General features: G+C 40.7%; 1 protein-coding gene and 1 long non-coding RNA gene across 2 annotated transcripts in view; one reads left to right on the top strand and one right to left on the bottom strand.

The window, feature by feature from the left end:
• The window catches only part of LOC128628560 (uncharacterized), a 46,900-nt gene extending 33,411 nt beyond the window's left edge, over positions 1–13,489 (top strand). Inside the window, exons 2-3 of the long non-coding RNA XR_008392980.1 lie at positions 11,963–12,235; positions 13,427–13,489. This is a non-coding gene — a long non-coding RNA (uncharacterized LOC128628560). The remainder of the gene's footprint in view (positions 1–11,962; positions 12,236–13,426) is intronic.
• LAMB4 (laminin subunit beta 4) overlaps positions 1–17,067 on the bottom strand; it is a 128,566-nt gene that overhangs the window by 36,064 nt on the left and 75,435 nt on the right. Inside the window, exons 21-27 of the mRNA XM_053673199.1 lie at positions 14,081–14,312; positions 13,471–13,628; positions 11,288–11,512; positions 10,291–10,511; positions 8,049–8,145; positions 4,303–4,678; positions 46–206 (exon numbers count right to left, since the gene is read on the bottom strand). Coding sequence (XP_053529174.1) covers positions 46–206; positions 4,303–4,678; positions 8,049–8,145; positions 10,291–10,511; positions 11,288–11,512; positions 13,471–13,628; positions 14,081–14,312 — 1,470 coding nt within the window. The remainder of the gene's footprint in view (positions 1–45; positions 207–4,302; positions 4,679–8,048; positions 8,146–10,290; positions 10,512–11,287; positions 11,513–13,470; positions 13,629–14,080; positions 14,313–17,067) is intronic.

Below are 17,067 nucleotides of genomic sequence, written 5' to 3'. Positions count from 1 at the left end.
ACATTTGTCTAGAAACAGACAGTTGAAGTGCATTTTCTCTCTTACCCATGATGCTTGCATTGTGGGCACTGGAGTGCAAATCGATTTCTTCCTGAAGATTTTCAAATAAGAGGTCTGATTCATTCATCATTTTTATTATTGTTTCTTTCAGATCTTGAAATTCATACACTGTTTTCAGTTGCTCACTTAGCTGCATAATTTGTTTCCTACAGGGGAAAATGAAAATAAACATAGTGAAGCTTATATTACACTTGATAGATTGGTAGAATAACATATGTAAAAAATTATCCTTATTACTAGGGCAATTACCTCATAATTAGAATAGATTGCCCCCATCCCATTTTTCATTTGACAGTTTATAATTCTGTTTATGGCTTATGTCTTTCTCATTAATCCAGCTTCCTGGAATATTTCATCACCCACTTAAGATATGAGCAGCAGACAAGGCCTAGTAGAATAAAGGTTTTTGAATCTTTCAATACCAGCTGTTTACACTCTGTCTCCCTTTGCTTTGCATTTCAAACATATATATTTAGACATGGCGTATTTAAATCAGCCTGAGAGAGCCAATCTACATTCAGCTCTCAACACAGAACCACCGCACAGACAAGGATAAAGATCAGTTCTTCATCTAGAATAAACCTGCTTCCAGCAGCATTCCTTTTACTACTTCTGTATGTGGTCTTAACTTTTCATTCCCACAAGTGACAAGGAGGTTCCTTGCTTGTAAGTATACTCTTCATGTGTTCATTTGCCATTACCTTCTTCTCTGATGCTATAAATTAAGATGAACTCAAAGAGATCCACAACAAGACACATCATAATAAAAATGCCAAAGGTTAAAGACAAAGAGAGAATCTTAAAAGCAGCAAGAGAAAAGCAGTTAGTTATCTACAAGGGAGCTCCTCCCATAAGGTTGTTAGCTGGTTTTTCAAAAGAAATTTTGCAGGCCAGAGGGATTGGCATGAAATATTCAAAGTGATGAAAATTAAGGACTTCCAACCAAGATTACTTTACCCAGCAAAGCTATCATTTAGAATCAAAGGACAGATAAAGAGCATCCCAGAAAAGAAAAAGCTAAAGGAGTTCATCTCTACCAACCCAGTGTTGCAAGATATAATAGTCTTCTTTAAGAAAAAGAGATAAAAATATGAATACTAAAATGGCAATAACTACATATCTATCAACAGTTACTTTAAATGCAAATAGATTGAATATTCCAATCAAAAGACATACAGTGGTTGTATGAATAACAAAAAAAGGCCCTTACATCTTGTCTATAGAAGACTCACTTCAGATTGAAAGACCACACACACCAAAAGTAAAGGGATAGAAAAAGATATTTCATGAAAATAAAAATGGAAAAAAAAGCTGGGGTAGCAATACTTATACCAGACAAAATAGACTTTAAAATAAATGCCATAACAAGAGACAGTGAGGAATTGAGCAATTCCACTTCTGGGCATTTACCTGAAGAAATTCAAAACACTAAATCAAAAAGACATGTGCATCCAACATATTCAATGCAGCATTATTTACAGTAGCCAAGAAATGGAAGCAACTTAAGTGCCCATCAATAGATGAATAGATAAAGAAGAAATGGTGCATATATACAGTAAAATATGACTCAGCCATAAAAAAGAATGAAATCTTGCCATCTGCAACAACATGGGTGAACCTAGAGGGTATTATGCTGAGTGAAATAAGTCCAACAGAGAAAGACAAATACCATGTGATTTCACTTATATGTGGCATCTACGATAAAAACCAAAATAAACAAACAAGCAGATCAGAAACAGACTATACAGAGAGCATTTTTATGATTGTCAGATAGATCAGCATAGGGGGATGGGTGAAAAGGTGAGGGCATTAAGACATACAAATTGTAGTTACAGAATAGTCACAGGGATGTAAAGTACAGCATAGGTAAGATAGTCAATAATATCCTAATAACTATATAAGCTATCAGATGGGGACTAGATTTATCAGGGTGATCGATCATTTAGTAAGTTATATAAATGTCTAATCACTGTGGTGTACATCTGAAACTAACATAAAATTGTATGCAACATCATTGGAAAATAAAAATTATTTTTTTAAAAAAGAGAGACAAAAAAAAGAGAGACAAACATAATTACCAGCGTATTTATCAATTAACTGAACAGTTATCATTCCCTTAATATCAACATGCATTTAAGTACATTTCTAAACTGAAGGCTGTTGAAGAGTCAGTAGAAGTTAAGGTAGATCAGGAACTTTCTATCTATTGCTCGAGCATAAATCTTACCGAACAGACTTCCAGCCAAGATGGAGGCATAGGTGGAAACACTGTGCCTCCTTGCACAACCAAAATTAAGGACAACAAAGATTTAGAAACAAAAACACAACCAGAACAGACAGAATATTGAACTGTACAAAACTGTGACAACAAACCATTCATCCAGACCTGTAAGAGGGGCAGAGTCAGTGGCTGGTGGAGAGGGGTCCCTGCAGAAAAAAGCAGTGGTTGGCAGACCTGGGCTTGGGGAGGAAATGAGCAAACCCAGTGAGGTGAACAAGGTGGTTGGTTGACCTCGGACACACATTCGAGCTCAGATAAACCAGGCAAAAATGGGCAGTGAGACAGACCGTGCAACCCAGTGCCCCAGTGCCAGGAAATAAAGCTTAAAAGCATAGATTGAAAACACTTGTGGGGCCTGAGGTGCTGGGAGAGACTCCCAGCCTCACAGGAGAGTTTGTTGGAGAAACTCACAGGGCACTAGAACATACACAAGCCTACCTACCTGGGAACAAGCACCAGAAGGGCCCAATTTGCTTATGGGAAGTGGCAGAGGGGACTGAAATCTGAGAGACAGCAGAGCAAGTCTCAAACCCTCTCTGACCCCACCGCCACATACAGTGTCACAGCCCAGAGACGTGGGTTGACTGGATTGCCCCACCCTGGTTAACACCTAAGGTTCCACCCCTCATATGTAACAAGCGTGACTAGACCAAAAGATTATGGCTCAAACACAAGAACAAATCAAAGCCCCAGAGGCAATACGTCTAATTGACCAAGAAACAGCCAACCTATCAGATGCACAGTTCAAAACACTGGTGATCAGGATGCTCACAGAACTGGTGAATTTTGGTCACAAATTAGATGAACAAATGAAGGTTGCACTAAGGGAAATGAAGGAAAATGCACAGGGAACCAGTAGTGATGGGAAGGAAACTGGGACTCAAATCAATGGAGTGGACCAGAAGGAAGAAAGAAACATCCAACCAGAAAAGAATAAAGAAACAAGAATTTAAAAAAATGAGGAGAGGCTTAGGAACCTTCAGGATATCATTAAACGTTCCAACATCCGAATCATAGGGGTACCAGAAGGAGAAGAGGAAGAGTAATGAGCGGAAAATTTATTTGAGCAAATAATAAAGGAGAACTTCCCCAATCTGGCAAAGGAAATAGACTTCCAGGAAGTCCAGGAAGCTCAGAGAGTCCAGAGACAGTGGACCCAAGGAGGAACACACCAAGGGACATCATAATTACATTAGCCAAGATTAAAAGGAAGGAGAGAATTCTAGAAGCAGCAAGAGATAAGGGGACAGTCACCTACAAAGGAGTTCCCATCAGACTGTCAGCTGATTTCTCAAGAGACCTTACAGGCAAGAAGGGACTGGAAAGAAATATTCCAAGTCATGAAATGCAAGGACCTACATCCAAGATTGCTCTACCCAGCAAGGCTTTTATTTAGAATGGAAGGACAGATAAAGTGATTCTCAGATAAGGTCAAGTTCAAGAAGTTTGTCATTACCAAGCCCTTATCATATGAAATGTTAAGGGAATTTATCTAAGAAAAAGAAGATGAAAAATATGAACAGTGAAAGGACAGCAAACTCACAGTTATTAACAACCACACCTAAAACAAAAGCAAATTAAGAGGACAGCTAGATCAGGAGCGGAACCATAGAAATGGAGATCACATGGAGGGTTAGCAACAGGGGAGTGGGAGGAGGAGAGTGGGGGAGAAGGTACAGAGGATAAGTAGCAAAGATGGTGGGGAGAAAATAGACAGGGGGGAGGGCGAGAGTAGTGTGGGAAATGTAGAAGCTAAAGAACTTGTGACACAGGGACATAAACTAAAAGGGGGGAATGTGGGGAGGAGGAGGTGTGCGGAGGGGTGGAGGGGAGGGAATGGGACACTGTAATGGCATAATCAACAAAATATGTTTAAAAAAAAGTATAAGAGAAACCCTGAAGCCTGTTAAAAACAAAATTGAACTAAGTACATTTTTAAAATCTTAAAAAAAAAATCTTACCGAACATTGTCATGGTAATTCTTGACTTTTAAGAATTTCCCAGATGAGAAGACAGGATGTTTTAAAATCCTTTCTATTTCAGACATGTTCTCTCTGAGGCCTTGGAAATCAGACTCACAGACAGGCAAGTTTTTGCTTTTATCTTCCATGTCAGCGGCCAGCCTAATTAACCTGTGCACTGCTTTGGAGAGGAAAGAAATGGTGTGGTCCCACTGATCAAAGCATGAGTGACACCGAAGACAAGCAGGGAATTCCTGGCCATGACCCCGTGCACAATGATCACATCGCTGGCCGCTGACACCTTCCCGGCAGTGACACATGCCAGTGTTCTGGTCACAGATGGGCTTCTGGGTACCTTCCCTGTTGCAGTCACATGCTAAAAAAATGAGAGAAGGAGCAGAGATGTTATTCACCTGGTCTTTTGTTTATGACTAGCTCAAGAATAAAGACCTCCCCCCTTTCCTGAGAACCTCCCTGGTCCCCATTTGTAAGGTGAACATTTAAAACCAGTACAAATTCAGGAACCTGTGCAATGGCCATTAAAATACAGCATTTCTTGGAGGTGGAAGAGGGTATAGGGAGAATAAATGGTAATGGGAAAAATACAATAAAAAATGAACTATTAAAAACGAAAATGAAAAGCTTCACATCTTTAGGGGGGAAAACCCCATTATGGACATCCGTTCTCTTCGATACATAGATTTGCACCCTAAGAGTGATTTAGTGCCCCATTGTAATTATGTCACATCATTTCTTTAGACAATTTCCTCGTTAACAGTGACCTCAGAGTATCAAGCCTTTACTGATACTTTAAAGGTGGGAAATCACTCAACTGCAAATTAGCCCTGTACTGAGATAAGGCTTAGTTAAGGAGGAAATAAACATAGAAAAGAATAAACAAAGATTTAATAAAATACAGCAGTGTTCTTTTCATTCCACTAACAAATCAGTCCGTGGTTTCTACATGGAAAAAATTAGATGCTTTTTAAAAATGTGAGGGTGAGTGTTTGTGCGTCAGTTCTTTACCTATTTCAATGAGGAACATGGATCTAACTGTTGACAATACACCAGTGACCACAGCTTGTGTCCCCAGGGGTGACTTCGTCATGTCAAAAGCTCTAAGAATTCCCGTGACCACACCGTTTCTCAGTAAAACCCGGTCTGGGTGTGCTGACTCATACTGTCTTCCATTATAGATGGAGAACTATTGCATTCTCAAAAACAAAAAACAAAAAACAAAAAACCCAGCAGGGGGAGAGGGGAGGTCATTCCTTGGCATTTACCCAAAGGAGATAAAATTTATATCCACACAAAAATCTGCATACAAATGCTTATAGCAACTTTTCATAATTGCTAAAACTTGATAGTAACCAAGATGTTGTTCAGTGGATGAATGGATAAATAAACTGTGGTACAATTATACAATAAAAAAATTATTCAGTTAAAAACAAATGAGCTTCAAGCCATGAAACAATGTGGAGGAAACTTAAATGCTTCATAACTAAGTGAAATCAATTTGAAAAGACTACCTACTGTATGATTCCAACTATGGGACATTCTAGAAAAGACAAAACTATTGAAACAATCCAAAGATTTGTAGTTGCCAGCGGTGAGGTGGGAGTGGAGGTGGAGATAGAATAATAGGTAGAGCACGGAGGATTTTTAGGGCGGTCTAAATATTCTGTATGCTACTATAATGAATGGATACATGTCACTATACATCTATCCAAACCTATAGAATGTTCAGTTCCAAGAGCGGGCTATAAGACAAATTATGGACTTTGGTGATTATTATGCTTCAATGTGGATTCATCAGTTGTGACAAATGTATCACTCTGTTGGGGATGCTGGTCATGGGGGAGGTTATGCATCTGTGGGGGCAGAAGGTATATGGAAATTTCTGTACCTTCCTCTCAATTTTGCTGTGACCCTAAAATTGCTCTAAATAAATAAAGTGTTTTAAAAAAAGGAGATAATTAAATTTGTTTTGCCTTAATAGTAAAAAAAACTATAGTACGTGCATATTAATTAAGTAGGTTTTTGATGAAGCCTAAGGATGGAGGATGGAAGAGTTGTTGAAGTTACTTCAATTTCCAACAGGCCAGGGAATCACTAGCCTGTATAATTGGACTAACTGTAAGGAACAAGAGATTTAAATATGCCTTTGACAGCTAGAATAAAAATAATGCTCATTATAAATGAAAGCTGATTACCATATTAGGCCCCTCCACTGGGCATCTGCCCGGCAGGTTCGGTTTGGTCCAGAGGCCACAACAGGAACTGCTGGGAAGCAGCACTCTGTCACCCCGACGGCTGGAGGCCGAGGGCCCCTGTTAACTGCTCTCCTCCAGGACTTTGAGTGGGGTCTGTGGCCTGAGCTGACCATTTACAAAGTTTTCTCCATAAAAGATGAAAGCATTTTTATAAAATGAGATTATTGAAATAGTAGAAGGACACAAGGAAAGAGGCCCTCTAAGACAGATTTTCCAAGAGTCAAAATACCTTCCTGGTTTTTAAAGTAGCAATTCCACTTGGGAAACTGAGTGAGACTGGGGAAAACCATTCGAAATAAGTATTTGAATGGGACAAGGAAATGAAAGCATATTTTAAGCCACTAAAGCACATTTATTTTAAAAATGGAAAGGAACAAAGAGTTGCAATGTATGTAGATGACAAACCTATCATGTCTGTTATTTCTTTGGGTTGACCTCTTTGGGAGCTGACTTTAAACAGAGACTCAGAAACTCCTTTTCTTAGAACCTAACCCAGATTTTAAATTTGTACTGTCCAATTTGGTAGCTCCTAACTACATGTGGCCATTTAGATTTAAATAAATTAAATGAAATTACCATTCTTTTCCTCATTTGCACCAGCCACACTGCAAATGCTCAACAGCTACCCATGGCTCCTGCACTGGGAAGTGCAGATGTACAGCATCTCCATTTCTGTAGAAAGTTCTGTTGGACGGCTTGGTCCTAACTCCCACAACGAGTGCTAAGACGTGGCATGACAGGCACTAGAACTCAAACTCCTTGAGTTTGGGCACCTTGTCTCATTTGTTCACTACCTGGAGTACTCAGTACACACTGTATTAATGGCTTAAAGTAAATGAATGAGTGAGTATGTGGTAGACCCAGACTTATGAGAGGGCCATGTTGAGGAGCCTCCGCCGGCTTCCTGCCACATGTCTCCCAGCCTGCACCTCAGTCCAGAGCAGCTGTTTTTGTCAACATGCTTCCAGACAGCAGAGAATCGGCTGCAAGTCGTAACTTCGGAGGTCTGTTCCATTTTAATGACTTTGAGGAATGTTAATATGGGACACAAGTTTGAACATAGGCTAACATTTAATATAGTCTAAAGTTTTAATACAGGGCAAACATCTTTTTTTTTTTAAGATTTTATTTATTTATCTTTAGAGGAGAAGGAAGGAGAGGGGGAGAGAAACAATGTATTGTTGCCTCTTGTGCGTCCCCTGCCGGGAACTGGCCTGCAACCCAGGCATGTGCCCTGACTGGGAATTGAATTGTGGTTGCTCGGTTCGCAGGCCTACACTCAACCACTGAGCTACACCAGCCAGGGCCAAATATCTTTTTTTATAGGACCACAAAAATATTATTTTCAAAACTGGAATTAAAATTAGTGAGTTTTTTACCAAATAATGAAGTTTGAAATTCAGTTTGCTGATAGCATGCTTGTGGCAGGACCAGGCTGACTGTACGCATGTCTTTAGAGTTACTGATACTTACGAATGCATTGCCCCAGTGGGCCGCCATAGTAATCTTCCTGGCACTCGCTGCAGCGTCTCCCACCATGGCCTAATTTACACAGACATTGGCCTGTAACCTGTGAGAACATTCATGGGTGAGGAATTGACAAGCTTTCTGATCTAAAAAAAAATAATGCATTTTAGTACAAAACAGTTTTCCCTCCAGTGATTTAAAACATACAGCTGTGCAAAGTCAGAGGAGGGATGATTCCCACGGCCAGCAATGACCTCCGACAATGCCAAGGATCAGGAGTTCCTGTGTTTTGGCTTAGAGCTCTTGAATATACAGCCTGCATCCAGCTGTTCAAGGACAGGTGGCCCCAAACTGGGAAACATACACAGATGTAAATGAAAACAAAACACATAATGGGAAGCGGGCCACATTCTTTTCCTCTACAGTTATTGGAGTTCTCCCAAAACACAGAGAGGCTAAAGACCTGGCTGAACATTCATCAATTAACTCAGCAAATAATGTTTCCATGATGGAATGTCCAGTGGAGTTTCTCCCAACTGGACCAGTGTTTTGCTCAACAAGACATTATTTTTTGCACTTAATGTTTGATTATTTAATGACAGTTATTTAACTGTTTTGGAGAGAGTGTTAAACTGGGTTTTTGACCAGCTGTTTTGAAAACTGAGAGAACTGCAAAATTAACAAGAGAAAAATATAGACGCAAATGACTATTGTAGTGGTCCTAGGTTATACTTGACCAACAAGTCTGCTTAAACAACAGCAATCCCACTGGTGTTATTCCAGTGAACACGTAGCTGGATTCAAAAAGTGACTGGGTTTACTATGTTTCTACACATCTTTGGCATAACCGCTAGCTTCTGCTCAAATGGAGTTTTGGGAAGGTTTTTGCTCCTGAGAGCTGTCATATTGCTGGTTGTCCCTGACTGCTGGGCAATGCTTTATTATACTAATGTAGAATCTGCACCTTGTAACTTGTTCCCACTGTTCTGAGGCACATCTTATGGGCTGCACAAAACAGGCAGCCTCCCGCTTCCCTCTTACAGGCCTTTCCCCAACTGAACTGTACATAGTCATTCTCAGCCTGCACTTGCTGCTCTTCCTCAGGCTGACCACCCGTAATTCTTTCAAGTCTTCACCATAGAATAGCATGGTTTTATCCACTGTCTTAGTTGCTTTCTTTTAGACACATATTAGTTTGTCAGTATAATGTTTAAAAAGTACTCAGAAATGACAACCATGCTCAAAGAACCACCGGGCCAGTACAGAGGACAATGGAACAATGCCTGCCCTGAACTTGGGTATGGCCCTCCCCTAATTCAGCCTGAATGGGCATTGCCTCCTTGACAGCCCATCCCACAGCTGGCTCACTTGAAGCACACCATGAAAATCCTCACATATTGTTCACAGGAGCTGGTGCCAAATTATTATTCCCATTGTGTATTTATGTAAAATTTTAAAACCCAGTTGCAAAAATTGACTTGTACACTATTAAGATCTCATCTTGCTTCCAGACAGCCTGTTAGGATATCTTGTCTTTTGTTCTGTCTTTATCACATTAACTTACAACTTTGCAATATCTGCAAATCTGAAAAGCATGTTTCTCCATCTCTGTCTTAAGCTGTAAATGAAATGTTGGACGGCACATTTGTATTTCTCTGTAAGAATACACTGGGGACCACCTACTGGCTGAGACAGAGACAATTTTCATAGCTGTTTAAACAACTGAGATTCTAAATGTCCACATGTGTCCTCTGTGCTCCAATAAAAAGTATTTTCTGAATGTAAAGAGCAGCGTCCCCCTAGGAACCCCCTTTTGGACCAAGCAACCCCAGACTTCTTGTCATAAGGGCTCTTTGGTTAAACCAGGGCTGTCTGACTTTCAGATTCACAGGCTTCCTCAGTGTCCACATTTGAACTGCACTCTTTGTTTAGTCTGCTACAAATATGTTTCCCCAAAGGTATAAGAAGCATTCCAGAGAGTGATGTCATGAACATTAGGAGTTCCTCGTGAACCAGGAAGCCAAGCAGGATGCAGCAGTTTGTTCCATGGTTGGCGGCTGCAGGCATGAGGAATGGAGGGGTGGAGGGCAGCACATAAAAGAGGCACAGTCATCTGGTGCCCAGATCTTGGTTTCTAATACCATTCCTCAGCAAAAGAAACCAGTGCTCCTTATTCTAGAAAATGCCTGTTTCTAGAAAAGTGGCAAGAAGTAGACAAGATGAGCTTAGAAACTTTAAAGTATCTTGCCTGGTCACAGTGGCTATCATGAGAGGTCCGGGGGTCACAGTCACATGGCTGACATCCTCTGCCAGGGACCAGGTTCCAGTGTCCATCAGTACAACGGTCACAGGTCCTCCCTGTGACGTTGGGCAGACAAGGGCATGTGCCAGTGTTGGGGTCACAGAGGCAAGCTCCCTGACCAGGGGGACACTTAGTGGTATTCATGCCAGAAGGATGACAGGAACATCCTGAAATAACAGAAGGGAAATTCAGTGATAACACTGGCTTTCAACAACCCATGCAAATAGCTTTTCAGACTTGGATATACCACTTCTCCAAATGGCTCAATGACAAAACATCTTACAATGCTATAGAATTTATCAAAGAGCCTAAATAAGTTAAATTTATTCAATTGTTTATCTCCCAAAGCAGCAGTTTCATACGGTTGTGCTTACTATGTTCCAAGAGCTCACAATTAGGAAGACTCGAAGTCTCACTTTTTCCCTCACGCCATTTACAAAAATTCCATTTATGTACAAGATCTGAAAACAAATAGTACACTAAATTGACTTGGGTGAACTGAAATAGCTAAGATAGTTCCTAAAAAAGAGGTGTTTAGTTCTCTTTTTTATCCTAGAATTAAACCTATGTCCTCCTCTATGTCAATGATTATCATATTTATGCATTAAAGTCATTTGATGAGTTTTTCACAATGCAGATTCCTGGGCCCCTACCCCCAGAGATGCAATTCTGTGTGTCTGAGGTACAGTCCAAGAATCTGCATGTTAACACCGCATCCCCATCCCCAGATGATTCTGGCACCGTGAAACTTGTCTCATACTCCTGGTCGAAATCCACCAGAGCAGGAGTTAAAGGCAACAGTCAGAAAAGGCAAACTAATAACACCAGTGAGTATATTGTAGTTGCACCCACTTGGCTTGACTGCAATGAACACAGGAGAACTGCTACATTTATGAGCTGCCTCTCTGCTGCCACAGTTCCCCTGGCAGCCTTGCAGACTTACTTCTGCAGGTTTGATTGAGGGCTGATCCAAAGTGACCAGGTTTGCAGAGCTGGCAGTTGGGTCCCCCAGTGTTGTGCAGACATTTAAGGCACTCCCCTGTCACTTGGCTGCAGGACTCTGGATCAGCCATATCAATGTTGTTGTTGCAGGCACATGGCCGGCAAGGTGCTCCAGAAATTCTTGGATTTCCATAGAAACCAGGAGAACATTCTTCACACTGCTTTCCTGAATGATGGGGAAAGGAAGAGAGAAGGAGATGAGAGGGGTGTGTGTGTGTTTGTGTGTGTGTTGGGAGGGGGGATGGAGATTGGTATAGATAGAAAATGATTAGGCTCCTCTAGGGATAATGAGAGGTCACACACTGGGGATGAATAAGGGAGAGTGTTTTAATTTAAAACAAAACATTCATTTAAATTTATTATTCATTCAGAAGGTAAAATGATTATTTAGAGCTAAAAAGTCCTTGGTGAAGAATGGATTCCAGTGTTTCTTATAAACCTAGAGTTGCGGGCAGAGGACCCCTGGGTCCTTATAGAACCAGCATCCCTCTTGTCTGCTCCAGGACCCAAACCTTTTTTTTTAAAAAAAATATTTTATTTATTTATTTTTTGAGAGAAGGGAAGGGAAGGAGGGGGGACCACCTTATTCAGACCCTCTTCTCACCTGGTCCTACAGGTTTCGGAACCCGAGACACGTGGTGGGAGTAATTTCCTTGATGTATGAGCACGAGAGGGCACTGGATGGAGAAACCCCCCTTCTTGCCTGTACCCTTTACCCTTCCAACCACGAGGCAACTGCACTTGTTTAGGTATCCAAACTGTGGGTCTACTCTCCACATTTTGGTTCACCCCATTTAGCAATGTTCTGGTAGCCCAATCATGCTCTCAGTTCTTAAAAACCGACTGACCAAGCCAAAGTGTACATGGAAAAGAGACTATAAGAGAGAAGGTAAGAATTAACTAGACACATGTGTAACCTTAGAGGTCACAAGTAAAAAAAAAATAACTAGCCATGTAATTTATTATCTTGATGGTAATTATCACTGAAGGAAATAGCACAGTTTCTGTGGTTAAATCAAGTGGACTTCAAAAGTTTTTCCCCTTGTTTACATATTTATACTCATGCTTAAACTATGCAAAATAAAAATTTTGACTGAGCAATAAACACAAATATTGAATTAATGTATGTAGTCTTTATTCAATGCCCAAATCAGTGCTTCTACACTTCTGAAAAAAATTATCTGTATCTGTGAAATACCAGTCAAATTGGTTGCTTGGAATTACACAAGGAAAGCATTTGGTTAAAATATTTTTTTTAATTTTTAATTGTTTATATTATATGTAATACATTGGGTTGGCTCTAGTAGTGCTCAGTTGTCTTTAACTTCATTCGAAACAATTTTGTTAGACTATATTGTGACAGTTGTCATATCAGTGTGCATTTTTTAAAAACTTATCAAAATTGTGAACTTTTGTGTAGCCATTTTATTATTGAAGCTGGACAAAAATAAGAGACATTTTTGGCATATCATGCTTTATTATTTCAAGAAAGGTAAAATCACAGCTGAAATGCAAAAAAAGATTTATGCAGCGTATAGAGAAGATGCTATGACTGATTGAATGTGTCAAAAGTGTTTTGCATAGTTTCATCCTGGAGAGTTCTCATTGGATGATGCTCTACAGTCGGGTAGACCAGATGAAGTACATAGAGGTCAAATTGAGACATTAATTGAGAACAATCAATGTTATACCATGAGGGTAATAGCTGACATACTTAAAATATCCATATCAATAGTTATTGATGAAAATTAAAAATATGTCTTTTATTGTATGGAAAAAACCATATGGACTTTTTGGCCAACCCAATATATCAACGTATATTTACTTAATTACATATATATCTTAACATGTTATCATTTTATTTTAAAGGAATTAATTTGGTTTAAACTCATTGGATGAGTTAGTTTTCCAGAACAGTTAAAACTTATAATTCAGTGGGGTGAGTTTCACATTGTCATTGGTTTTTAAATCATTCAAATTCTTTGTTTGTAAAGCAGAAATTTGCATTAACTTATATTCCGAACAGTCATTTGCCCAAGGCAGATAAATTATTAATATGTGATTATTTTTCAAATACCAGTGTGAAATGGAAGAAAAACCACCACCATAAAGTATACTACCTACCTGCATAGCCTTGAAGACAATTACAGATTACATCTGAATTCCAAGGATTCTGATAACAGGAGTGAGCAAAATACCGATGGCTCGAGGGAACATCTGGACATGGGCAAGGATGGCAGGGTTGTCCTGAAGCCGGATCTCCATAGTAACCATTGATGCATCTGTCAAGGCAATTTCTTTTTACCAAAATGTTCCCAAAGAAAGCTTGCATGCTAGCCAATGTGAGTTTGCTGTGTACTAGGGCTGTGCGATTCTGAAAACTCAGTATCTTAGAAGATGATTGTTTTTGTTTGTTCTGCAAATTTTTTTTTGCCATTGAAAGTCCCAGGGTATAGTCATTAAACTCAATATAACAGCACTTAATCTACATGTCTTATTTAAGGATGACAAAAAGCAAGTTACCAGGCAATTGCCTAGCACTGATTTAGTCAGACACTGTCTGACTCATAACAAGATTTTGAAGGATAATGGAATGACACAATCTTCCCCACCCAGAGCAATCTTGCTACACTTAAGTACTGTTGAGTTTCTACTCAATGGTTCTTTGGAGAGTGTTGTGAGGTCAGAACGAAAGAGAAAAAATAAAAAATAAAAGTACATATGAATTCCATACCTTTCACAGTTTCTTCCAGTTGTAAACCCCCTGCAATTGAGGCACAATCCTGTTTCTGGATCACAGAGCTCTGTGAACCCATTACAAAGGCAAGGGCGGCAGTTGGGAAATCCAAAATAGCCCTGCAGGCACCGGTCACAACGGCGGCCAGCCACCTCTTCCCGGCAGGAACATTGTCCTGTTATTTGGTCACACACAGTGCTCTTTGAGCCTTGAGGGTGGCAGTGACATGCTGGATAAAGCAAAGAGAAGTATGTTGGGAAAGGGGGCAAGTGGCATGTTGGTGAAGGAGGTACAGCTGTAACGCTGTAGCACTGAACTTACCATCTCATCCCAACCAGGGTGAAGGGTGAGTCTCTAAGGTGCTTAGAGTCTCTAGACTCTATATGGTGAGTCTCTAGAGCCTGCCATATAGTGAGTACCAGGGGAATGTTTGCTAAATAAGAATTCACCAGTTCATTCAATAAACAGTAAGTTGAAAACAGTTGGGTCTGGTAAATGTTGTTTATACAGAAAAACTGAACAAATAGTGTGTTTTTAATGACTTAAACTTTCATGCATCTTGGGAGTCAAACTTTAAGAGTATATAAGAAAGGCCCTGGCTGGTGTAGCTCAGTGGATTGAGCGCGGGCCTGAGAACCACACAATCGCGGTTCGATTCCCAGTCAGGGCACATGCCTGGGTTGCAGGCCAGTTCCCAGCAGGGGACTCACGAGAGGCAACCACACATTGATATTTCTCTCCTTCTCTCCTTCCATTCCTCTCTAAAAGTAAATAAATAAAATCTTTAAAAAAAAGAGTATATAAAAAAGATTGTAGCATTAGGCAGACATGGCTCACCTCTTCACACAACCACATCAAAATTACAACTAAAATACAAAATAACCATCACTCAGGAATGTCAGAAACTGAGCTGAAGTCTGACAACTGCAGAGTTAAAGTAACAACATCTATCCAAACCGGTAGGAGAGGTGCAGACATGGAATGAAGTTGTCCCACATCCACATGGATAAAGATTCAGGAGGGATGTCTCCAGAGTGAGGAGTCTCAGACCAACACCAGGTCTCCCAGCCCAGGATTCCAGTCCCAGCAAGATAAGTCCCCACAACTTCTGACTGCAAAATCCAGCAGGAATTGAGTTTGTGGAAGAAACTTCTGGAGTCCCAAGCAGTTCCTCTTACAGAACCAACACACAAACTCACCTACTCAGACTCACTCCCTCTGAGCTTTAGCACCAGGGTAGCAGCTTGAAAGGCACCAGTGGTACACAGGGAGGAACTGAAGTGTCTGGCATCAAGGTGAGCAGAGACCATTGTCTCTTTGCCAAACCTTCCCACCACAGAGCCAGTAGGCTGGTGCGGTATCTGAGACTTCATCAACCTGGCTACCACTGTCTGACCTGCCTTGGAGATCCCCAGAGGCTTTGCCCCTCCCAATTTATGGGCCAACCCAAGCTACTTTTCCTTAAGTATGGCTGGTCTTCGATCCTAAATTCTATCAACCAAGCAACAGCTGGCTTCAATGAGCCCTAGAAGCAGCCAGATTAGATTCATAATTTAGCTTTACCTGGGAATCTCCAAACCCAGCACAAGTAGCAGATATCTCAGATTGCTTTATACCTCATGCAGGGCGCCCAGGACAAAACACAGCTGGGGGATGACCTTGGCTTGCACCACCTGGGAAACCCCAGGACCAGCTCACCCAGTGGATAGCTACAGACCATGTTGGGGCACCACTACCCTGCCTCTGCACAGCTGATCCTCCATAGATGGCAGAGGTTGATGGTCAATGGACACAGCCAGTCTTTGCAATGGACTGGCCTGGGTAAATCCCTCCCATTGATCTGCCAACAGCAACCAAGGCTCAACTACAAGAGAAGGGTATACTCAGCCCACACAAAGGGCACACCTGAGTACCAGCTTGGGTTGAAGGGGAGGCTGTGCCACTGGAACCTATAGGACACCTACTATATTAGGCCACACTACCATTACATGGAGTCAAAGCAGCTCTACCTAACACACAGAAACAAACACAGGGAGGCTGGCAAAATGAGGAGACAAAGAAACATGACCCAAATGAAAGAACAGATCAAAACTCCAGAAAGAAAACTAAATGAAATGGAGATAAGCAATCTAGCAAATGCAGAGTTCAAAACGCTGTGTATAAGGATGCTCAAGGAACTTAGTGAGGACCTCAGCAGCATAAAAAAGACCATGTCAGAAACAAAGGATACACTAATTTAAATACAGAACAATTTACAGGGAAACAACAGTAGAATGGATGAAGCCAAGAATCAAATCAATGATTTGGAACATAAGGAAGCAAAAATCAATCAGTCGGAACAAGAAGAAAAAAGAATTCTAAAGAAAGAGGATGGTATAAGCAGCCTTTAGGACAACTTCACTAGGTCCATCATTTGCTTCATAAGAATGCCAGAAGGAGGAGAGAAAGAGCAAAAAATTGGAAATCTGTCTGGAAAGACAGTGAAAGAAAACTTCCTTAATTTGGTGAAGGAAATAGACATGCAAGTCCAGGAAGCAAAGAGAGACCCAATTGTGATGGATGCAAAAAGGCCCACTCTGAGACACACCATTACTAAAAGGTCAAAGGTTAAAGATAAAGAGAGTCTCTAAAGACAGCAAGAGAGGTTAGTTACCAGATGATTGCCAGATGGAAGGGAGGAGGAGGAGGATGGGTGAAGAGGTGAGGGGATTAAGAAGTATAAATAGGTAGTTACAGAATAGCCATGGGGATGTAAGGTAAAGAATAGGAAATGGGGCAGCCAAAGAACTTATACGCAAGACCCATGGACATGAAACCATGGTGTGAGGATTGCCTGAGGGAGTGGGGGGTTGCTGGGTAGAGGAGGAAAAAGGAGGAAAAATCATGACAATTGTAATAGCATACTCAATCAAATATAATTTTAAAAAACTGTAAAAAAAATTCTCCCTCTCAAGATGGTCAGATTTTTTTGCCCTAGACAAGAT

This window comes from Artibeus jamaicensis, unplaced genomic scaffold, assembly GCF_021234435.1.
Source record: "Artibeus jamaicensis isolate MK-2021 breed Jamaican fruit bat unplaced genomic scaffold, CSHL_Jam_final contig_834, whole genome shotgun sequence".
NCBI lineage: Eukaryota > Metazoa > Chordata > Mammalia > Chiroptera > Phyllostomidae > Artibeus > Artibeus jamaicensis.
The sequence above is the reverse complement of the archived record's forward strand: the minus strand, read 5'-3'. Positions and strand labels throughout refer to the sequence as shown.